This window comes from Cydia strobilella, chromosome Z (assembly GCF_947568885.1).
Source record: "Cydia strobilella chromosome Z, ilCydStro3.1, whole genome shotgun sequence".
Taxonomy (NCBI): Eukaryota; Metazoa; Arthropoda; class Insecta; order Lepidoptera; family Tortricidae; genus Cydia; species Cydia strobilella.
In genome coordinates, this window is record NC_086068.1 from 18,929,353 (window position 1) to 18,953,822 (window position 24,470).

Consider the following 24,470-nt stretch of genomic DNA (forward strand, 5'->3'; position numbering starts at 1 on the left):
ATCTTTGCCAAGCAACATTGACTCGGTGTGTGACGTCGGCTTCAATAGTGGCATCCGCTGAGAGCATCGACCCAAGGTATTTGAACTGGTGCACTTTTGGTAGAGGACTTCCCTGGAGGTTTATGGTGCATGGATGCGAGGTGCCAGTGCTGAATAGGCATTCCATGTGCTCAGTCTTGCTTCTGCTGATACGCAAACCATTGCTTTCCAGTGCGTGTCTCCATGCTTCCAAGGTTTCTTGCAGATGTTGTGCACACTTATTGACCAGCACAACGTCGTCGGCATACAGCAGGCACCATGGAAGAGGTGATTGAATATTCCTGGTTAGAAAGTCCATCACCAAGTTAAATAGTAGTGGACTCAGTGCAGATGGACTCCTACGTTTACCGCAAACGGTTCGCTGACTCCCGCCGGGCTTCTGACCCTCGTGCTTATGTCGTCGTACACGTCTTTGATTAAGCTGATGAGAGAGTAAGGTATTCCTTGAGCTATCATAGCTTGCCAGACGAGCTTTCTAGGCACGCGGTCAAATGCCTTCTCCAGGTCAATAAATACAAGGTGTAGGTCTTCACGACTGAGACAGTGCTTCTCCATAATAATTCTGACGGCCTGGATCGCATCGGTCGTCGACCTGGTAGCAGTGAAGCCAAACTGGTTTACCGACACATCCATCAGAGTTATGAGGCGATTGTTTATAATCCTTTCCCAGACTTTCAAAGTGTGTGAGGTAAGTTTAATTCCACGGTAATTTCCACACACACTTACATCGCCTTTGTTTTTAAAGAAAGGTATAAGAAAACTCTGTCGCCAAGAATTCGGTATCTTAGTAGTCGCTAAAATCACGTTAAACAGTCGTGCCAGCCATTCCCATCCTATAGGACCCATCTTCTTCCATAGGTCAGCTGGTATTTCATCGGGACCTACAGCTTTGTGGTTCTTCATTTTATTGACGGTTCTCTGCACTTCATCGACAGTGACTGCATGAATAGGTTCTAGGGTTGGTGCGATATCTTGTAGCTGTTGGCTGGGGAATTCTTCATTCAGTAGTTCTTTGTAGTACTGACACCATCTACTAATGTCCGCATCTGACGTTAACAGCTGGCCATCTGTGTTACGGATGTATTTTATTACGTTTTATGTCCAGTGAGGTCTTGTGCCGTTGTTTAGCGATTCTGAATACTTCAACATCCGTTTTGGCGTCCTCAAGTCTACGATAGAATTGTTCTTTCGAATTAGCAATCGACTGTGCCACCTTTTGTTTTGCTGACTTTTTAGCTTTTATATACTCTATCTTGTCCACGTCCAGTTTCGTGAGCTGCCAAAGTTTGAAGAGTTCTCTCTTGATTTTAACAGCTTCTTTGACTTCCTCATTCCACCAAGTAGGATCTTTCTCAGTACTTATACCACCTTTTGAAACTCCCAAGATGTTCGAAGCTTCACTTTTGCACATTTGTTCAAAGTTTGACCACATGAGATTGGCATCGATGTACTCAGTGGTGTCTTTAGCTAAATAGGTTCTAAGAGCTGTCAAGAGATTCTCACCCTTTTCTGTGTATAGTTGACGCCATTTGATTTTTGCTGTCTTATCTCTGTGGACTTTGATCGGTTTTGGTAGGAGGAATACCGATACTAGTAAACGATGCTGAGAAGTAAGTTCTTCCCCGGGTATAACTTTGCAATCCCTGAAATACCTAACAGACTGTTTTTGGCAGAGTACATTGTCTATCTGTGTGCTATTTCCCGAGCTTTTAAATGTTACGAGGTGTTCAGATTTCTTTTTAAAATATGAATTTACAATAACAAGGCTATGTCTTGAACAGAAATCCAGTATGGTCCTTCCTTCCTTATTTATTGTACCATAGCCATATCCTCCATGAACTTCAGGATAGGTGAGAGATGTTGTTCCAATATGACCGTTCAGGTCTCCACCTATGAATTTTGTTTCGCCTGTTGGTATAAGGCCCGTAAGGTCATCGAAGTCCTCCCAAAACTCTCCTCTTCTTCGGTACATCCGGCTTCAGGAGCGTACGCACATATTATGTTCAGAGGTAGCTGACCATCTAAGGCGAGTTTTACTGCCATGAGTCGGTCGCTTATTCTATCCACATTGATTATTCGCTGTTTCAAGTTGCAGTCCAGAGCGATTGCGAGACACCAGACGGGCGTTCCCCTATCCGCCACCTGGGGACGCGTTCTCTAGGGGTGAGGCTCCCCCGAGAATAGAATAACAGTCCTGAAATTTGGTATGTATATAAATTAAAGGCCCCTTTTTCATGTCCACACCATTTGACATTTGGGTACCTCAAAGAATCGCAGCCATCTTGGAAAAAGTATAGTACACATTTTGGTTGGTTTGGAGAAATTCGCGTTTTACTCTAAATCTACGTTCTCAAAAAAATGGGGTGTAAGGCAACATTAAAGATTATTAAACTCTTCACAAAAAAAAAATACATACCTTTGCGAAAAACTTAATCTTCTTGTAAAGAATACTTGCTGAATCCAGATTTAGCGCTTATACCCTTTCAGGGGATATTCTCTTAATTAGAAACTTGGAAGAATATGAATTCCACTTTTGTCTTTATATTTGTACACGATCTACCCCAATATCAACATTTTACTCGACTGCGACTTAACTAGAAAGTATGGGATTAAGTACTGATGATTCAGTACACCCTGCAGCTTCCTCTTGCTAAATCTAGCCACGAGTTGCGAATTACCTATTCTCACATGTATCGTACAACGTTTTACAGTACATATGAACCTTTAAATTTTCAACATAGTTACGTAATGTACTTATTATAGCACTAGTGCGGTAAAGTAGCGCTATATGTACTGTAGAAGTGTTTTTCATACTAGTTTGCAAAATTGCTTTTTTTATTTAAGGTTAGTGTTCCTTTTAAATATTTGACAAATTGAAAAAAAAATGATTACATTGTTTAATAATAATAATAATACCCGTCTAACTATAGGTATATTATTAAAGGTTAATTATTTAGTTTTTAAAATAAAATTTGTTTTAAAGGCCACGTAATAATCCCTATTATTATAAACATACATATATATATATAAATTAAAAAGAATGTGGAATCATGGTTCACTTGACGCCCTGTCTAATAGTGGGTTCTTAGTGTGTTTATATTTTTTCACCTCAGCAGCTCGAACAAGCCTACTTTCGTCACTCCCTAGAGTGAGGAAAGTGCGACTTTCCTCACTCCAGGGAGTGAAACAAAGTAGCTTTTTAATTTAGTGAACTGCCACTTCATACTTTAATTACAATTTTTTTCTCTGTATTATTCTGTGTAATTCGAATTACATTTTAACCTTTAATATGTTCTCACTACTGAGGTGAAAAATTATGTGTGCAACACGAGAGCAACGTTATTTTACATCTCGTGTTTTTGAGTCCCTCGCTACGCTCAAGATTATAACTTAGAATCACTCGCTTCGCTCTTGATTCAATTATAGAATCTTTCGCTTTCTCGGGACTCAATATAAACACTCGCAAGAAAAACCAACTTTCCTCTCTTGTTGCACAATAGTTATTTGTTATACAAGGGCGCAAAGTTGTATTTTACCCGCGAGTGTGGAATTGAAACAAGAGCAAGCGAAAGGATTCTATAGTTGAACCACGAGCGAAGCGAGTGGTTCTAAAATAGAATCCTGAGCGTAGCAAGTGTTTCAACACACCAGAAGTAAAATACATTTGCACCCGTGTCTAACACAAAACTTTTCACCTCACTATAGCGAGGAAAGTGCAACATCCACAGGCGTTAGATCATCTTCATTACTGAAATCACTCATTTTTTACGATATTATAACAAAAAACTCTGGAAATTCTGTATTTTACGTGAGAAGTTTTTAAGTAAAAATTTTGTTGACCATGTTGACATTTCTGACGCATGAAATGTCAATGATGCGTTTTGAAATTGCATCGACTCAACTTATATTTAACATCATTATTAAAAAACAAACCTTTCTTATGGAACTTTAAGGTTTATGACATAAAAGCATTAAATAAAGCTAAATTTGGTATTTTTTATTAGATTCTCAAACCATTTGTTTAATGATAATTAATATCAAACGATTCATTATTATGAGCGTTTTACGTTTTGTTATCTGTCAAGCTCCTTAAACACGCTCCATCCAAGGTCAAATTACTTTCCCCACTAGTGGGGATATGCGTTATTCCCCGCTTGTTTTAAAGGATAAAAGACAACTTTCCGAGCTAGTGAGGGGAAAATAACTATTCTCGTAGCGTGTCGCATAACTCTTATTAAGTTAATGTTATTGGTTTTTTTGTCTTACATAGAATTTGTAATATTTCAAACACATTTGAGGTTATTTTAGTAATAAGCAATGCCACTTTTTTTTCTTCTGGTACATCATTTAAGAGTATTAAAGATTCTAACTGTTGCTCGAAGACCTCCCAATTGTCTCCGTTAAATGGTTTTATTTCGTAGTTTGTCATGATCTTGTGTTTTAAAATTTTAGGTTGGCTTTGCACTTGATTTTGGTAGTAATCACTTAACAATTTCCGTAACTGTAAACCTTTTTCATTTATATTCTTATTAAAAATGTCTTTTCTACACCGGTAAATGTACTTAACTCCTTTTTCCTTACTCAATTTTTGGGAACAAATCAAATTATTTTTCTTAAATATTTTGATTTGTGTTTTTAGGGTTCCGTACCTCAAAAGGAAAAAACGGAACTCTTATAGGATCACTCGTGCGTCTGTCTGCCTGTCTGTCTCACTGTCTGTCTGTCCGTCTGTCACAGCCTATTTTCTCCGAAACTACTGGACCAAGTAAGTTGAAATATGGTATACTACATATGTAAGTTTGTGACCCAAAGACGGACATGTAACGTAAACAAATGAATTTTAAACACGGGGACCACTTTTGGGGGGTAAATGAGAAAATTTAAAAATAAAGTTTTTCAAACTATATCGTGTTACATATCAAATGAAAGAGCTCTTTATGAGAATTTCAAATATATTTTTTTATAATTTTAGGATAAACGGTTTAGAAGTTGTTCAAAAAAATAGGCAAAAAATTACCGTTCCCCCCCTTTATCTCCGAAACTACTGGGTCAAAAATTTCGAAAAACCTACACAAAATAGATCTTTACCTTTAGATCACAGGAAAACCTATTAGAACTGTGCAGTCAAGCGTGAGTCGGACTTAATTACTTAGTTTTAGATCCGACCGCTACGGGTTTTTTAAAGACGTTTCACTCACGTTTCGCATAAAAAATACATTGTTTAAATTGTGTAATGTAACGACCGACATTGGAACGCGAGTCAGACTCGCACTTGGCCGGTTTTTTTTAAGTAGTCACACTACTATATATAAATTATAAACTGTAATAATCCTGTTAGGTAGTGTGTGTGTGTCCTTTTTCCTTGTTTTACCAAAGATATTAGAACATCGGCGTCTTCTGCCAAATTATTTTCATTCTTATTCTCTGTGACATCTGTCATAATAACGTTTCAATTCACGTTCAGTCGGTCCATGAATGTTAGTAACAACGATTTATCAAGGTACCTTTTAATTTGTAGATAACCTCTAAGTGCGTTTGCCACCGCCATTATCATCACATATTTTGAAGTCATTTATTTCTTACTTGTGACCGATTTTATGTTCCTCCGGTTAATTTAGTCGTTGCACCGTGCTGTCCGAGTGTCCTCGTCGCCAATATTGTATCTTGGATTATAACTACTTAATTTTGTAGATTTATTTTATTGGAGCGTAACAATACACAAGGCACGACACTGCAGAAGTGAGCGTTCCATTTTACACATACTACAGGTATGTAGGACTGGTTTGTGTAGAATTTAATAAGCTTTAATGTTTCCTTACACCATATTTCCATAGAATGCGCAGATTCAGAGTAAAATGCAATTTTTTCCTGGAAGGCACATATTCTCCAAGAAGTCTGCGGTTCCTCGAGGTCCCCAAATGTCAAATGAGGTGAACATGAAAAAAAGACCTTCATTTAATATATGTACCAACTTTCATAACTGTCCAAGAGATTTCGAGATTGCTCCTATTCCGATTGTGCTAATAAGAGTTGCCGCGCACCGCACCGCTACGGAACGGACGCCTGTTCGCGCTTGCGTCACGTCACCTTGCGGTCATATCTGTCCTAATAGACGCGTTTTGTTAGGAATAGGCCTTCTGTACTTACCTAGTACTACTATTTATTCTGTGGCTTCATATCAAACGTCATTCGTAGCCGCGTGATTGTTTAACCGCGATAAATATTCGGGTATACTTATAAATCATATAATATTTTTAATGTTTAAAAAAAATTAGGGAAAGCGATATAAATAATAAATAAAAGTTCATTAAGTTAGCGAAGACCTCGGGTGTCGGCGGATCGTATAAATGGCGGGCTATAATAGAATCACTAATTGCCATGAAAGTTAATTTAATGCTATCTTATTGCCTTGGTCTGGCTACTTTTAGCCGTTCAAATTTTGATTAAGTGGCTCATTTTGTGTAATCTATTCTTTTATTAAAAATATCTAAAAACTTTACACATATCTATGTGCGATTAATACGACAATAGGATATTTAGAATTTCGTGCAACTTCTGCTTATGAAGAATATAGATACTTTCAAAAGGTTTAATGGAGTAATTATTTTTAATCAGTAATTATAATTTTAATTTATTTTATTTCTTTTTTATTTCAAAGTAGGTAATCTTAAGAAAGGCTTTCAAAATGTTATTTACTAACAGAAAACAATAAGCGCCATATTTGATATATAAGAAAGTTATGTTATTTATTTGATAATTCCATGTTTTATGTCATAAACTTTGAATCAAATTCACTTCATTAATGCTATACCTACACCTTCCATTTTACCCCTTTTAAGTCAAGAAACAACTTTTTTTACTAGCTTATTATGGTGTCCCACTGCTGGGCAAAGGCCTCTTCCTTGTCTTCCACGACTCCAAATATAGTCCCGCCATCTCCGTCTGGGCCTGCCCCGTCCGCGCTCCTCTTCTGGCATGGTTTTTATCCTAATTTTGATTAGGATTATCCTAATCAGTTTTAATTTAACATACTCTTCTGGCAACAATTCGATTTCGTGAGGTTCGCAGTTCTAACCTAACCTAACCGACTCTTCTGGCGACAACTCGTTTTCTTGGGGGACGCAGTTCAAACCTTTTTTTTTATCAGGAGGGATAAATGCATTCCGCATACCACCCGGGTGCGGGGGGTGACCCGAGTGCTTATGTGGGACTCCCGTCTAGGCTAATGAGGCCCACGGTGTACCCACTAAAAACCCCCCATATGCCGCCTCGCCGCCCTATTGGTGGGGTTCCCGCTTGCGTACTCATCCGCGACCCCACCGGCGGCAGCCGCCCACGAGCGCGGCTCCTCCGCGAATGCCCTTCACGCTAGGCGCGCCAGGTGGTACGACGCGCCTTCCTCCTCGGCTTCCATTCTGCATTGTAGCGGACCCCCCCGAGCCCGCCACAAGGAAGCCACGGGCGCTAGGAATTTCCCCGGCGCCGGCGACAGAACAGGTCTATGGTTCTGCCGCAAAACCACAACAGCTGCAGAGGACAGGGTGAACGGCACATCGTAACACCGACACTCCTCTTCCTCTGCAGCCCCACCAACGCCGCTACAGCGGAACGGCCCCGCCAAGTTCGCAGGGTATAGGAAGAGTGGCGTATCGAAATACCATCACTCCTCTTCCCCTGCGATCCCACCTCGGCCGCCGAGGATAGGGAGAACGGCTTACCGCAATACCAACACTCCTCTTCCTCGACGGTCCACCTTCGGCGCATCACAAGCGGGCTACACCAGCCCACTTGGAGCGTCCTCTTCGGGCCAGCCCGCGCCTCATACAGGCCGGCCCTGGTTGCCTCTTCGCTTCACCGTGGGTGACCAAGCCACGGCTACTAAGCCCCTCCACCACGACAAGGTGAGCAACCCTATTCTGCGGAGTTCTAATCCTTAATAATGTACGAGTATTGATGATCAAAATGTAGTCATAGGTCATTATCATTACATAGCAACATGAACCGATAATGGAAGAAAGTAGCTACCGGCGGCAGATGGCCGGCAGGTGGCGACACGGTTCATCGCCCGCGCCGGATTAGCGAATCATAGACCTCACTTTATTGGAAATCGGTTAAAGCTGTTTAAAGGTAAGTTTAAATCCGATATGGTAGATAAAATCAATGATTTAATATTGTAAATTGGTTTAAGTAAAATTTTAATTCGCATCCAGGTGAGCAGTTTTACTTTGAACTAATGAACTTCAGTGATGAACAGAATTGGTCGTGCGTAGATATAGACTTGTTACCGACAAGTACCTACACTTTTGTAAGTGAGGCGCATGGGTGCCAACGCTGGCTGGATCACTGCATTGTGACTAGTGCGGCGCGGCAAGCCGTTGTGAATACCTATGTTTTAAATAAGGATGTTTATTGGTCTGATCACTTGCCATTGTTAGTTGAATGTAATATTACAAACATTGTGCCTAAAATTGTAACTAGTCCGGCAGCCTGTAATAAAGTAGTCTGGGGTGAAAGAGATAGTAAACAGATAGAACAGTTTCATGAATATTGCAATTCAAAATTTAGAGACATTAATTTTCCCTCCATGTTTAATGGTTGCGCAGATAAATTATGTATTGATCAACATCATAGATCACTTTTGGATACTATGTACTCAAATATAACATGTATACTTACGGAGGGCGCGCAACTTTGTCATAACTCGCCTAAAGGTAGGAAACATAAGTACATACCCGGCTGGAACAAGCACGTAAGCTGTGCTCACAGGGAGGCGCGGCGCTGTTATCTATTGTGGTTATCGTGCGGTAAACCGGTTTCCGGAGATGTTTATACTAAAATGTACGAATCTAAAAGAATTTTCAAATCTAAATTAAAATATTGTCAAATTAATCAAGATCAGATCCGAATGGATATTATTGCGCATCTACATTCTAGTAAAAAATTTGGTAAATTTTGGAAATCAACTATTAAATTCAATTAAATTAAACCCTAAGGCGGCCGTGCCTGTGAGCGTAGCTGGGCTGCATGAGCCGAGTGATATAGCCAATGCGTTTCAGCGACACTTTAAGGTAGAATCACCGCTGTCCCCCCCGTCTCATAAGTGCGATGCTGTGAGTCATCCTGAGGTAAATATTGTGAGATTCTCTGCTAAACAGGTAGCTTCAGTTATTAATAAGATGGTGCGAGGGAAGTCTCCCGGGAAGGATGGCTTAAGCATAGAGCACTTGAAGAACGCGGGTGTACACTTACCAAGAATTCTTGCATTGTTTTTTAACCTTTGTTTGGGTCACAGTTACCTGCCGGATGAACTTATGCACACAGTAATTGTCCCTATTGTAAAAAACAATACAGGCGATGTTTCTGACATGTCCAACTACAGGCCCATCTCGTTGGCCAATGTTATTGCTAAGGTGCTGGACAGTCTGCTTGACAAACAGCTGGCAAAGCATATCCGCCTGCACGACGCTCAGTTCGGCTTCAGACCTGGCCTATCCACCGAATCTGCCATCCTATGTCTGAAGCAGACTGTCCAGTACTATACGGCAAGAAAAACGCCTGTATATGCCTGTTATTTGGACCTGTCAAAAGCATTCGACCTCGAATCTTACGACGTGCTGTGGCATAAGTTACAATCTGATACGGATTTGCCGTATGAAGTTACCTCGTTGCTTAAATATTGGTACGGTAACCAAGAAAATTGTGTGAAGTGGGCTGGAGCGTATTCGATGACATATAGGTTGGAGTGCGGGGTGAGGCAAGGGGGGTTAAGTTCACCCCGCCTCTTCAACCTATATATGAATCGACTGCTGGAGGAGCTCAGCAGTGCCAGTGTGGGATGTTCCATAGACGGAGTGCGCGTTAATAACATCAGCTACGCGGATGACATGGTGCTGCTGAGCTGCAATATGCTGGCTCGTAGGTTTGCACGATGTACTGAAGAGGTGAAGGCTACGCTTTTTAAAGCATATTGCCAGTCCTTCTACACGTGCAGCCTATGGATCAGTTATACGCAGCGGGCATACAGCGCTCTGCGGGTACAGTACAACAACGCGTACAGGGTGGTATTCGGGCTGCCGCGACACTGTAGCGCATCGGGTATGTTCACGGAGGGACGGATCGATGGTTTCCACGCGATCATCAGGAAGCGGTGTAGCTCGCTGTTGAGGCGATGGCGCGCCAGCTCGAATGCCATCCTCTGCACGTTGGCCGACCGGTGGGACTCACCGTGGCTGAAGCACTGGGTGCAGCTACATGCCCCATTATGTGAAATTTTGTTTTAATATTATGTTTGTACTAACCCTAGATTTAAGTATTAGTATGTATGTTACTAACACATTATGGACTTATTTGTTCGAAATAAATTATTGATTGATTGATGATTGAAAAGTCCAAATGAGATGGATTTATTATTTTATCTGATTATATTGAAGTAAGTACCTAGGTAATGTTTGAATATATTTAAGTTTCTTATCTACTTTTAACTGATTAAGATCATGTAGGTACAGTTACCTTAAGGAAATTAGCTGCCCCTTAGATCTAAGATTTAATTAGGTAAATAGGTACCTAGGATATTAAATATAAGAGGCTTTTGTGGCAATATCTTATATATATTTTTCTATGTGAAACGTGAGTGAAATGTCTTCAAAAAACCCGTAGTTCGGGTCGGATCAAAAACTAAGTAATTAAGTCCGACTCACGCTTGACTGCACATTTCTAATAGGTTTTCCTGTAATCTATAGGTATAGGTAAAGATCTATTTTGTGTATTTTTTTTTCAAAACTTTTGACCCAGTAATTTTATATTTAGGATTCTCAAAATGAGCTCTTTGTTTTGATTTGTAACACGATACAGTTTGAAAAACTTTATTTTTTAATTTTGTCATTTACCCCCCAAAAGTGGCCCCCGTGTTTAAAATTCATTTGTTTACGTTATATGGCCGTCTTTGGGTCACAAACTTACATATGTATACCAAATTTCAACTTAATTGGTCCAGTGGTTTCGGAGAAAATAGGCTGTGACAGACGGACAGACAGACAGTTAGACCACGAGTGATCCTATAAGGGTTCCGTTTTTTCCTTTTAAGCTACGGAACCCTAAAACTAGTACCTTAGTTAATTATTTTAAGAAGCAGTTATATTTTCTGTGTCCATTTGTGTTGCGATTGATAATAAGGCCGGGCGGCGCGGGCAGTGCACGACGTACAACCGCCGCGGACGCTCGTGCCTGAGGAAGGATTCCCAAAGAATCCGAAACATGTCGCCAAAAACGACTAAAAATAATAGTGAGTAAAAACCGTACTTATCTAAATATTTTGAATATATTTGTATTGTATTGTATTGTATTGTATTGTGACGCCATCTATAGCAATACACTTCCACGCTTGAAAAATCGAAAATTTCTCGTATCGGTCGGGCTCAAGCTCTTATAGGTACTTATTATCTTATGAAAAACTGTTATTTCTGCATGCAAACATAAGCACGTCTTCAAAGTTCAAACGTCAATTCAAATTAATTGGAAGAATGAATCGCTTATGAAAGATAAGCATTTCAATTCATTAATCTCTTCCATCTCGATTTCTCTGATAGCGGATGAATGTTGATTTCATAAATGGAGATTTATTCTCTTCTTGACTCGATACGGCATTCGAAATCGACTGATAAGAGTCGAATTAATCTGAATAATGGGAATACTAATAAGATAAATAAAAATACAATTTACAGTGTATTCTTTTTTTTTACTATTAAAATTTATTTATTTACCACGTTCACTGTGTAACCAATAACAACGTTTAAATATATATATCTCTATACATATACTTAACTATTGCATGACTAATCATGCATTTCAAAATTTATTTTTCATGACACTTGCTCGAAAAAGATCTAATTTCATGCAGGTATACTGAAGGATAAAGGCCTATATTGTTCCCTCGGGAGTTATGGATTGTGAAAAAAAAGCTTTAACTCCCGAGGGAGATATTTTTTTTTATTATGTCACTAATTCATACGAACCAAGTAGGTATAAATGAGTTACTTTTTGATGGGGACTGGGTAGGCCTTTGGTGTGGGACGCTACACTACTACTCAAGCGCCGCAAATACTCATATATATTTACTGCAAGATTGCAAGTTTGCGGTGCTTGCAGTGGAGACCGAAGTCGGCGAACCTTTATGGGGACCATGCGACAGCGACACGGCTGGTAGACGCCTCGGGCGACCATAAGGCTGGCGCTTAAATACCTGTCCCAGCGTATGTCGCTGGCAATACCATAGAGAAATAAGTAAGCACACAGTGCTCACTACATACATCAGTTTTGTTACCAAAACGCTTATTATTTTCGTAGCCGACATCTAGCGTCAAGTAGCAAATTTATCAGTAGGTACTGCTACTTGACACTAGATGTCACGTGTGTCGCGAATGACGAGAAGTGTATTGCTCAACAATTTCAATTTTAACTAATATTACAAGCAGAAGTAGTTGAAAATAGAGTTCCGGTTTATCCGGGTATACCCGGATAGACCGGCTAATATTATAATATTAGCTGAAAACTGTTGAGCTTTAGACTTTTCGTTCGTCACGACGTCTGCTGTCGAGTAGCAGTACTAATAAATCATCTACTTGACGCTAGATGTTGACTACGCAAATCATAAGCGTTTTGGTAACAAAACTGATCTATGGAGTCACTACAGTACCGGCCAATAATATATCACCTTTGAGTGTTTTTGTATGAGCTTGTATAGAGTAAATAATATAGGTTAATTTGTAGATTACATATTTTACTAGTCATTTTATACAAACATATGATGAACGAAATACTGAAAAATGAAAAAAATTAAAAAAAGAAAAAATGTTTATTGGTTCCTTAGGTATAAACCATTATGTTTGTGTCTTTAAATCTAGTATTTATCTAGTATTTTTATTTTCTGGAGTTGCAGGCGTACATAGGCTACAGAGACTGCTTAACATCAGGCGGGCCGTATGCTTGTTTGCCACCGACGTAGTATAAAAAAAAAATTTAACACTTAAATCTAAAACTAAATACTTCTTTTATACTAAAAAGTAGTACTATCATGATGGTTACAATAATTACATTTTTAACTTTAATACTTATTAATTACTTCAGTAACAATTCCTAATTATGTATTTAGAGCCTGACTGGTGCGTGCGTGCGTGTGTGTGTGTGTGTGTGTGTGTATGTGTGTGTGTGTGTGTGTGTGTGTGTGTGTGTGTGTGTGTGTGTGTGTGTGTGTGTGTGTGTGTGAGAGTGAGTGTGTGTGCGTGTGTGAAGGTATGTGTGTAAGCAAAAGTTTAAATGCAATATGTTAATTAAATAGGTCGTCATAATTATTATTTAGTTGTGGACAACTATGTAGTATAGGTAAGTAACGCCTCAGTATTTTCATAGGTTTGTGTTTTTAGCCAGTCTATGGTTGCAGATTTTCAGTCAAATAGTTGTAGTGGATATATATCGATGATTTTATTAATTTTGTTGTATAAATAGGCTGATTGTGCAGCGAATGGTCTCTGAGCAAATTTGGATTTAGTTGGAGGTCTGGGAGCCACACTGTTTCGTCTCCTACGTCCCGCAATGGCTTGGTTATAATTCAGTGTCTTATGCACTTTTACAATAGCGCTAACCATATACAGTTGGCGCATTGAAAGAAGACCGCATTATTTGTATAATTCAGTAGTAGGATGCCAGTACAGCTTAGAAAGCATGACTTTAATGAGACATCTTTGTGCTCTTTCGACTTCTATAAATTTAGTTTTAATGCTGCCCCCCCAGACTGGGATACAATAGCTCATTATGGATTGGGCCAATGCAGTGTAAATTTGCTTTAAATGAGTAGTTGAGGCTATGTGCTTTAAGGTTTTAAAAATCCAGATGAGCTTCCGTATTCTACCATTTAGATATTCTATGTGAGAGTTCCAAGAGAGCCTTTGGTCCAAGATTATACCAACGTATTTAACAGTAGGTACCTTTTCAATTGTGGTGCAATTAAAATTTGTAGTTGTAGCTAGGTCAAACTTGCACTTATGTATAATCAATTTGAGGTGAGATGGGGGCTGTGTGTTCTCATACTTCGAAAAACACATGTAATTGGTCTTCGTAGTATTTAGAGGTTAAGTTGTAGCCATTGGTTAACCTTGATTAGACCCTGTTGTGCCTTCTGGTATACAGCCTCCCATGAGCGTTCTTTAAAGACAATTGCAGTGTCATCCGCATATGAGAACACACTGCCTCCCTCGATGGGGAGATTAGTTAGGTCGTTGATATAGGTTAGGAATAGCGTGGGCCCCAGAACGCTTCCTTGGGGGACCTCATAAGATATGGATCTTACACTGCTTATTTCGTTACCTATCCTAACGGATTAAGTGCGACCAGTGAGGTAGCTTGTCATTAACTCAAGAGGCTTTCCCGGATGCCCATGTGCTCAAGTTTATGGATTAGAGTGGGGAGAGAGACCGTATCGAACGCTTTCCGCAGGTCCAAGAATATGGCAAGGCACTTGTTTCCTTTATCCACCTGCCGAGTAATTTCTGTTGTGAGAGATAAGACCGCATCTTCTGTAGATTTACCGCGCCTGAAGCCAAACTATGAATCAGAGAGTATATTAAATTTGGTGAGATACCCGACAAGTCTGACATTAATTAACTTTTCCACTAGTTTTGATATAGCAGGTAGGACGGAGATAGGGCGGTAATTATTAACGTCAGCTCTCTCCCCACTCTTATAAACCGGGGTGACGATGGCTTTCTCGAGCTGTTCCGGGAAAACTCCCTGGGCGAAGCAGAGATTGGTAAGTTTGCTTATGATAGGCACAACGACGGTTTTAGCTAGTTTTAAAAAAATTGTAGGTATTCCATCACAACCTGGGGCACTGCTACTCTTAAGGCTCGACAAGACTTGGTCTACTTCCATTGGATCAATTTCAAGCATGACAAAAGATTGTTGAGCATTGGATGGAAAGGTGTATAGTGGCTGATGATTATTAACTATAATGGCGTCTGCTAGTTTTTTCCCTGTGTCAGCAAAAAAATTGTTAACATTATTAACTGCAACAGAAGAGGATGGCCCTGAGTTAAGCAAGTCTATGTTATGATTATTTCTGGGTTTGTAGTTGGTTATATTTTTTATTGTGTTCCATAATGCCTTCGGATTTTGTGCTAATTTTGCTAGGTTATCCCTATCATATGCTATCTTTGACTTCTTAATTATATTATTACAGAAGTTACGATATCTCCTGAAGGTGACTCTCAGAACCTCGTTATGGGGGTCCAATCTACACTTTCTTTGTAAGTTATTTCTGTTATAAATACATCTAAGAATCCCCCTGGTCATCCAGGGCTTAATTGTTCTCTGTTTTTTAGGAATTCTACTCATTGATTTGCTTTCTTCCAAGGATTCCTGTGAATTACAATAGGATACTCAGCATGTTACTAAAAAATAAATAAATAAAAAAACCTATGAAAAAACCATTACATGAGACCAATTTTTCTCATCGCCCGTACAAAGGAATACTAGAGTTAAACCACGAAAAGTCTGCAGCGATTTTGATAGCACACGCAGTGCAAGTGTTATTTATACGTCATAATTTCATAGAAGTTTGTCGTTTAAAATAACACTTGCACTGCGTATGCTATCAAAATCGCTGCAGACTTTTCTTGGTCTAACTCTACTAGACTACCTAAAGCAGTGAGTTGGAAGTCACTCACAAATATATAAAAAAAGGTTATACCGTAAAAACATGGAGGTGATATAGTTGGTCAAGCAAATCTTGTCAATAAGAACAAAAAAAACGACCCTCATCCCCTTCTTCTGGGCGCCAGCACCAGTGCAAGACAAAGACAGCATGACTCTCTCCATCTACGCCCGAAATGAGACAGTCCCTTGACAAACTATATATTATTGGCCGGTACTTATGCTTACTTAATATAAATAAAATTGAAAAACCAGCGGCAGCAAAGTGTTCCGTGAGTAGGTAATCTATCTACTATCGTACAGTCATTTACAATAATACGTTACTCTACGAAGGCCGCAAAAATATCTGACATGGTCTTATTTGTAGAGCCTGAGCGTGTCTCATATTTTTGCGGCATTTGAAGAGTAACATATTATTGCAGGTGATGACGCATCGTTATGACGCATTAAAGTTTAGGCATATCTCAAACACTATGAAATGATAAAGCTTATTAGATAAACCTATTATCATTGCTTAAGGTATTTCTAACAGGTTTAAATTATTTTGTACCTTGTCACAGTAACAATAGTATGAGGTCTAGCATACATTAAGAGGATAGGGGACAATCGATTTTCCGCACAAACGCAGTCCTCACTTTCCTCCCTAGATATTGACATATTTTACACAATTTGATGTATTTTAATCATAGCTATGCCCGACTTATAGGAGTTTTTCAAAAATTGTATTTAACCTGGTTTTCGCCCCTAACTCTTATAATAATATAATATAATCTGGGGGAACGTGGTCAAAGAAGACGACGATGGACTTCGCGGCGATCTCTGCTGCCGCGGCGTCTAGGATGCACAGAGGGAGGCGTCATTTGATATCCGTGTCGTAGACACCGACTGTCCCTCTTATATCTCACGTCCAGTAGCATAAAATCTCTCTTTATATCTTTATTTACCAAACACCAAAATAACACAATATACGTCAAAGTTGACAATAAAAATAACAACTTCGTATGTAAAAAACTAAATACGTCAAAAACAGTAAGAAGGTATAAAACCTCATGTTATTATAACCTATGATTGTTGTAGGTATGTGAAACTTATAGACTGGACACGACTCAAAATGAAAAGTCAGTTTTTGTCTCTTAAGTTCGTTACTTACAAATACCCCTTTACCGAAATTTTTAATAAGAGGTATATGAAAGTAGCAATAAGAAAAAATACATTTTATCTATATTGATTTGAGTTTGCCTGTAGCCGCGGACGTAATGTGACGTTCAAAACGTCAGGCCAAAATGATAAAAGTAAGTGCATTCTATTAAATCCCGTTTCAGTATTAAATTATGCGACATTTAATTTATCGCCATTCTCTCGAATTCACGCTGATTGGTCACGGTTAGCCTAACATACTCCTTCTCGCTTTGCTCATCGTCGAACCTATCCTTTAACTCTGACAGAATACCTACAGTGAAAACTAGTTTCACCTAATATTGTCTTCGGTTTAGTTTAGGTTAATAAAACAAAGGGGTTTTTGTAACGGACTAGATTATAAAAAGAAAACACACAATTTAAGCCTCATTGCCATTTCATATAATTATAGTTCTAATTATGTTATGTAAGAAAAAATAAGTACCTACGATAAGATGATGTCATACAGTGGACATTTTTTGGCTTATAATACAAATTGCGCCCTATATAGGGATTACCATACATGTATGTTTAATCGATAAAATAAATGTACCCACCTACTTTATACGACGTTTAATAATATAGTCCGGTGGCCGACTGCATGAAACCCTACCTGATAAAAAACGTGTGATGGGGTCACGTTCGCCGGGGCGGGCGCGGCCTCATACACCTCCCTTGTTCCAGACGGGAGTAAGGGTTTCCTAGTTAGCTCAGAGAAGAGAGAGGGTGCAGAGTGAGACAAAGAAACACAGGTTTAATGCTGTAGTATAGATCGGTGGGCTTTTATGCCGGTTTATTATAAATCAAGATTGCTTAGGTCTAGGAATCCTAAGCTAGGTACGAAGCTAGGTACGACGCGGCTAGGCGCGCCATTACAGTCCCGTCACCCGTCTGGAGATTTTTACCTATGGGGAAAAATCACCGTTAGAATATGCTGGCTGAAAGACGATACCATTTCTTTTTTTTTTCTTTTTTTTTAATTCTTATTATTATTATTTTTTATTTACTGGATGCTATTATGTTTATCTCTCATTTTTGTATTTATTCTAAGTATTCGTCTTCCTATTTGCTACACGTTTATTTATTTTGAGCTCTACGTAATTATTCTTCATTTTATTACTTTACTTTATTTAAACAATAGGTTTTTTTTTATACACATTTTTTTTAATGCTTCTACGGTACTTAAATCTGCTGACGGTTTTTTTTTACTACATTTTATTACGGTTTTTTTTTTACTACACTATTGGTTTTTCTTATTACGGTACTTTAATATAATCACTGTTATATTTTTATATTATTTCACTTCACAATTTTTTTTATTTAGTCTTCTTTTCCCCCCTTTTTTATTTTGCTGTGACGTTCGTAGGGCGGGTGCGCCTGCCGCGTTCGCGGCCTTCTCGTATGGCCGTGTTGTTGGCCGCCGTTCCTCTTTCTGCCCGCCCTGCGCGTCCTTTTCTTGTTTCCGCCCTCCGTGTCTGGTCTCGAGGACGGTGCCGGTGCCAGGGGGCTGGCGATCTGTAACTTACTTTTTGTTATCCCTCCGATATCTATTTTTCTTTTATTAAATTTACGTTTATGTTCCATTTCTGAAGTCGGTTCGTGTCCGCGCTGCGTGGTTTGTGTTTTTCGAATTTTCTTCTTCCGGTTGTATTTTATCGCTGGACTCTGTGTGTGTTGTGTAAGGTTCGCTTTTGCTCGGCGGTGCGGGACTCGGTTTGTTGTGTATTTACCTTTTTCGGATATCTGGTCAATGTTCCTGGTATGTGGTAAATCTACCTGTGGTAGCGGGTACGCATCCTTTTCGGATATCTGGTTATTCTCACGGTAATCTACACGGAATCGGTACTGACCTGACGGTTTTTCCACTGTTACGACGGGGAAACTATGTGGGCTGTGTGACCTCTCGATCACGCCCTGTTGAAGCATGTCACTCACGTGTTTGTCGGTTATTTCTTGCTGTTTCGGATTTCGCGGATTGTATCTCTGTTTTACGGGTCCTGTGTGCTTTAGTTCTATTCTGTGATGTACCTTTGTGAGCAGTGTGGTTGGCTGCTGTTGACTGGATTCGGCGGTTGTGCTATTCTGATTTTCTTCTGGCGTGTCTATTTTTTTGCTTGTCCTCTCCGTTTTTCGGATTTTTCTCTGGGTATCTTTGTCATCGGGGTCTTCTTCGTCTTGGCTCTCTCCTGGCCATTTTATTGACATTCCAAGTCGTTTCAGGACGTCCATTCCTATTATAATGTCCGTCGCTGACGGCAGCACCCTCAGCCAGTGTCTGATTTTTACCTCTTTGACTTCTATGTCGACCAACAAGTTGTTGTGGGTTTGTGTCCTGGTCCCATTCGCTAGTATTACTTCTCTTGTTTTTAGCTTATTTTGGTACGCGATGTTCTTACATTCATTATATACTTGCTGGTTGATGTACGAGTTGGTGGATCCTGTGTCTATTACGCCTCGGTATTTTCTTCCCATTATGTGCAAATCGGTGTATATGCGGTTGTCGCTCGCCTGTGGGCTATCGGCTGCTCCTAGCTTTTCCTGCCCTATCCAGGTTGCTTTCCTGCAGCAGGCCTTACTCAGCACTCCCAGTTTTCCACACTGGCTGCAAAACACTTGGCGTCTGCCCCTGCAGGCGTCCGCGTTATGTCCCGGTTTCCCACAGGACCAGCAGCTGGTCTTGGGGTCGTACTTCGGATGCACTGTGTGGCTCGTACTCTCTCTCGGTTCGGATTTCGGTTTCTGGTTGTCGCTGCGTCGGTCGTCCCTACCTTGGGTCGTTTGTTCGCTACTTGCTTGTTTGTCCTCCCTCCATTTGTTGTTGTCGCTGGCGTCTCGCCACGCTCCTGACGACGTCGTTGCACCGTACGTGGGTGTCCTTATATTTTCATACTCGGTTCCTAATTTCAATAGTTCTGGTAAGGTCTTATAGTCTTGCCTTTTGATGTATAGCTTGTAGCTATGTAACATATTCTCGTGGATGCGGTGTAACTTCGCTGCTTCGTCGAGACTTCCGTACCTACGCATCAGCGTCAGAATGTCTGTGACGTAGTCGGTAAACCTCTCCTGGTCTCCTTGTTTTCTAGTGACAATTTTGGCTATGAGATCCTCTTCATAATTGGCCGGGTAGTAGTACAGCTTAAATGTTTGCAGGAATTGATTCCAATCGGTCCATGAGTCTACGTAATTTCTGTACCACAGGAGCGCTCTGCCCTGCAGGATGCGTGGTAGTGCGGGCAGTATGTCCTCTTTTCCGACCTTGCTGGCGTCGATGAGCTCTTCCAATCTTTCGATGAACTCGACGGCGTTGTCTGTAGTTTTAAACGAGAGGTTCCATTCTTTTATTAATTTTGTGATCACCTTTGCATTGTTTTCCGCCATTTTATCGGCTTCTTCCTCTTTCAGGATCTCCACCAAGCCCTTGCGTATCTCCTCCACGGTTAAGTCTTCAGTCGGTACGCCACGTGCCGTGGCTTCTTGTATTAATTCGGGTTTTTTCAGTCGGTATATCCAACTTGTAGGCATTTCTAATACCTACCGGTAAGCAGCGGTATACGGTGTTTTTTTTTTTTTTTAACCTTATTACTTGGATGGAGCGTGTCGGGGGTCCTGGTGTACCTCTGTGTGGGCTAGGTGTACTCTACGGGTGGGCGGGATGCGACAGTCCCAGTTGCCTCGGTGCGGTGATGCTACGTGTAGCGGCTGTATGGAATATATGAGTACACGGGGCGGTATATGTTAAATATTTATTTATTCTGTCCTCTCTCGAGCAATGGTTCCTTCCAGGATACCTTATGGACTCCTTCGTGAGTTTTTTCGTTGGGCGCCAGATGTGATGGGGTCACGTTCGCCGGGGCGGGCGCGGCCTCATACACCTCCCTTGTTCCAGACGGGAGCAAGGGTTTCCTAGTTAGCTCAGAGGAGAGAGAGGGTGCAGAGTGAGACAAAGAAACACAGGTTTAATGCTGTAGTATAGATCGGTGGGCTTTTATGCCGGTTTATTATAAATCAAGATTGCTTAGGTCTAGGAATCCTAAGCTAGGTACGACGCGGGGGTGACTCTAATTATCGCAACGGTGTGGCGCGGACCCTAAGCTACTCGCGGATTCGGGAACGGTATCCCCTAAGAGTGAAGGGGATGGCGAGACGGGAAGGATATGCGAATCGGGGGGAGCGCCTAGGGTGCCTACGCGTCTAAAACACGCCGGCTCTGACCAGGGCGATAGGGAGTATCAAGGGTGCCTACGCGTCTAAAACACGCCGGCTCTGACCAAGATACAGGGTAGGATAGGTTACGTAATCCAGGAGCGGTATTCGACATGCGTTAAGTGACGTTTCGTGTTGAACTTCAGTTGAATGGAAGAAATCGTGTGTTGTCAAATAGGTAAATTTGACATTAGCAATCCACAGTTAGGTGACAACGAAACCAAACCGAACCACGCAGAGTTCAGAGCCATTTTAAACCGTATAGTAGTAAGAAAACAAAGTTGATTTTTGTTGCATAATTTTTTCAATGAATGAGTTTTGGTGTACAACCAAATGATACTTTCCACAGTTGATGAACAAATGATTCATTCCACTGTTGAACTGATGTTGAAGCCGAAACTGACAGTTGTGCATCTCGAATAGGGCCCCAGGTGCCTACGCGTCTGAAAACACGCCGGCTCTGACTGGGCTACGGGAATCAGGAAGGGTCGGAGGGGAACCGGGTGCCTACGCGTCTGAAAACACGTCGGCTCGACCGGGAGATCAGCTGTCCTCACTGCAGAAGGCGGTGAGCCCAACTGACGCTGTTGTATGGGCGCGCGCCGCTTTTATACGCTCGGCTCGGCGCGCGGCGGGTGGGGCGAGTGGGCTGGCACTCGATCGGTGGCCGCGGCTCGATAGGTAGCTCCGCTGTCTGTCACGTGGCCGTTGCATGATGTTGTAATGCGCGGGTAGGCGCGCCATTACAAACGGATTATAATAGCTAAAACCTGTTGAGTTGACGTACATATGTCTTGGTCGGCCTCACCTTAGCCTGGCAGTTTTTGTAATTCAATCAAATTTATATAAAAAAAAGTTTAATTCTATTTTTCGATGTTTTTCTGATACATTTTTGTACCACTTTTATGCCATTTGCCCAAAATTTGCCAAGTTAGTCGCGGCGGAGCAAGAGCCGTTGAAGCTACTAAAAGTCAGATACCGCTACTGAGTAGGTATTTTCTATTTTATTATCAGGTAGGGTTTCATGCAGTCTGCCACCGGACTAATAACACAATTCATTATTTTTCTGTATCCGGCCATTAAATTAGATCGCACTTAACTAAAACTGTGATTCAAAGTAGGTATGTGCTTTTATTTCTATGCCTTATTTTTCAATCGGTTTTCAGAGCTGAGTCCCAATGAAGAAGCAAGGCAGGCAGTGATACGTGAGCTGATGAGCACCGAAGCTGACTATCTCCGGCACCTTATCTCCTTAGTGCAGGTAAATTAACTATTTTTATCTACGTACATATCGTTGGTGCTCTAAAATGCGTTCAGAAACCGTAGGAAATGACCAGCAATTATTACAACCAATTTTACTATGAGAACTTTCTTATCTGTGGTAGTAGGCTAGTAGGTAAAATCTGTACTTTAATGTTATTACATTATAGATTTTTGTAAGGTTATGAGTTTAAATTTGGAACAGCTGTCGAAACTCAAGTGGGTCTCTGTTCTAGTATCCATAGATATTAAAACAGTTATCGATACGAAACGTCAATTCAGTATGTTTTTTAATATAAACCGCACGGCATTTAATCCCGAGTGACATGAGGATAGGGACTTGATTCGTTTGTCTATAATAAATAAATAAAAACATTCGTCTTGACGGAGGATTGAATTGCCGCCATTTGTTTGTTGGTTTTTTGCTGTTACGAAAGTAGAATTGTGAAAAGTTGTTTGTAATTTACATTATAGTTGAGAATATGAGTAGTTTGATTCTGAATTTGTTCAAAATAATTTTTTATTGCATTATTTTAATATCTATTCTATAGATATTTTACAGGTAGTACGAGTGGCAATGCAGGTCATTTCCCTACGGCTTCAGAACCCATCTTAGAGTACTTATGATATGTGTGTAGATAAAGCAGTGTATGCAACTGCACATAATTAGGCCTTAAAACACTCGTATGATTCTATTATGCTCGCTACTACTCGCTAACGCTCGTTTCATAAAACCACACTTATGTTTTAAGGCCTCTCATTATGTATCAGTTGCATAAACGACTATTATATTACTAGCTTTTGCTTTTATTGATTCGCCATACAAACTTCCTTAAGGCTCCGTCACACAGGCGCGTTTTGCGGGCGGACCGTGAACGGAGCGCGATGAGAGCGCTCCCGTCGCGCCAGCGTCCGCTCATGCCCCGCCCGCAAAACGCGCGTGTGTGACGTAGCCTTTAGGTATTTGAGAGACAACTGCAACTCCTGGATAAAGTGTTATGGCCATTGCAATTATTCAATTTGAGCACATACTTACATCAATTATATATTTATTATTTTTTCCACAAAACACAAAAATAATGTAACACAAATGGCGGACTTAATGCCTAATGGCATTCTCTACCAGTAAACCATCGGCCCAAACAGAGACATGTAAAAATGGTGCAAGGAGAAAAGTAAAAATATATTTATTAGAACTATCGTAAACAAGTGACAGACTTGATAAACTACCTACATCTATTTATCTATCTAAACATATATATACTCGTACTCGTCGTATATAAATGCGTGTATCCTAGCTGACTAAATGATTCATCAAAGCAGAGCCAACACTAGAAAAGATAAAAAGTTGAAATTAACACACCAGGTTGCATTTATAATTTGTACAAGAGATAAGAAGCGATTTTGAGATGTTCATCCCCTAAGGGAGTTAAAAAGGGGATGAAAATTGGTATGGGGTTCGTTTTATTAAATCTAGGCACTTGAAACTTTGTAAAAAGGTATTTTATTAAAACAGAAGAAAACCAATTTCAGCGTTTTTGAAAATTCATCCCCTAAGGTGGTGAAAAAGGGGTTGAAAGTTTGTATGGATATCAAACATTTTTTTAGTGCAGTTCTTGAAACTTTGAATATGAGAATATTATTAGAATACAAGAAAAGTAATTTCAGCATTTTTAAAATATCACCCCCAAAAAGGGTTAAAAAGGGGTTGAAAGTTTGAATCCATTACAAATGCTTTGAAACTTCTTATAAAGACATAATAACCGATTACAAAAAAAGTAATTTCAACTTTTGGAAATTTAAGGGAGTTAAAAAGGGGACGAAAGTTGTATGGGGTGCAAGTTTTATTTTGAGCTAGGAACTTGAAACTTTGTTAAAAGGTATTTTATTAAAATATAAGACAAATAATTTCAGCGTTTTCGAAAATTCATCCCCCAAGGTAGTGAAAAAGGGGTTGAAATTTCTTATGAAGATCAATTGTTTTTGTGAGGGCGGGACTTGAATCTTTGTTTAAAGGTATATTCTTAGAATACAAGAATAGTAGATTGTTAACCAAGGGATGAAATGATGCCTTTCTCCCGAGTTAAACA

The 24,470-nt window shown here is 40.2% G+C and overlaps 1 protein-coding gene across 1 annotated transcript in view; it reads left to right on the forward strand.

Annotated features, from left to right (window-relative positions):
- Positions 1 to 24,470, forward strand: part of LOC134754471 (uncharacterized) — a 169,613-nt gene that overhangs the window by 80,389 nt on the left and 64,754 nt on the right. The window contains exon 6 of the mRNA XM_063690805.1: positions 22,287 to 22,381. Within this exon, the coding sequence (XP_063546875.1) occupies positions 22,287 to 22,381 (95 nt within the window). The remainder of the gene's footprint in view (positions 1 to 22,286; positions 22,382 to 24,470) is intronic.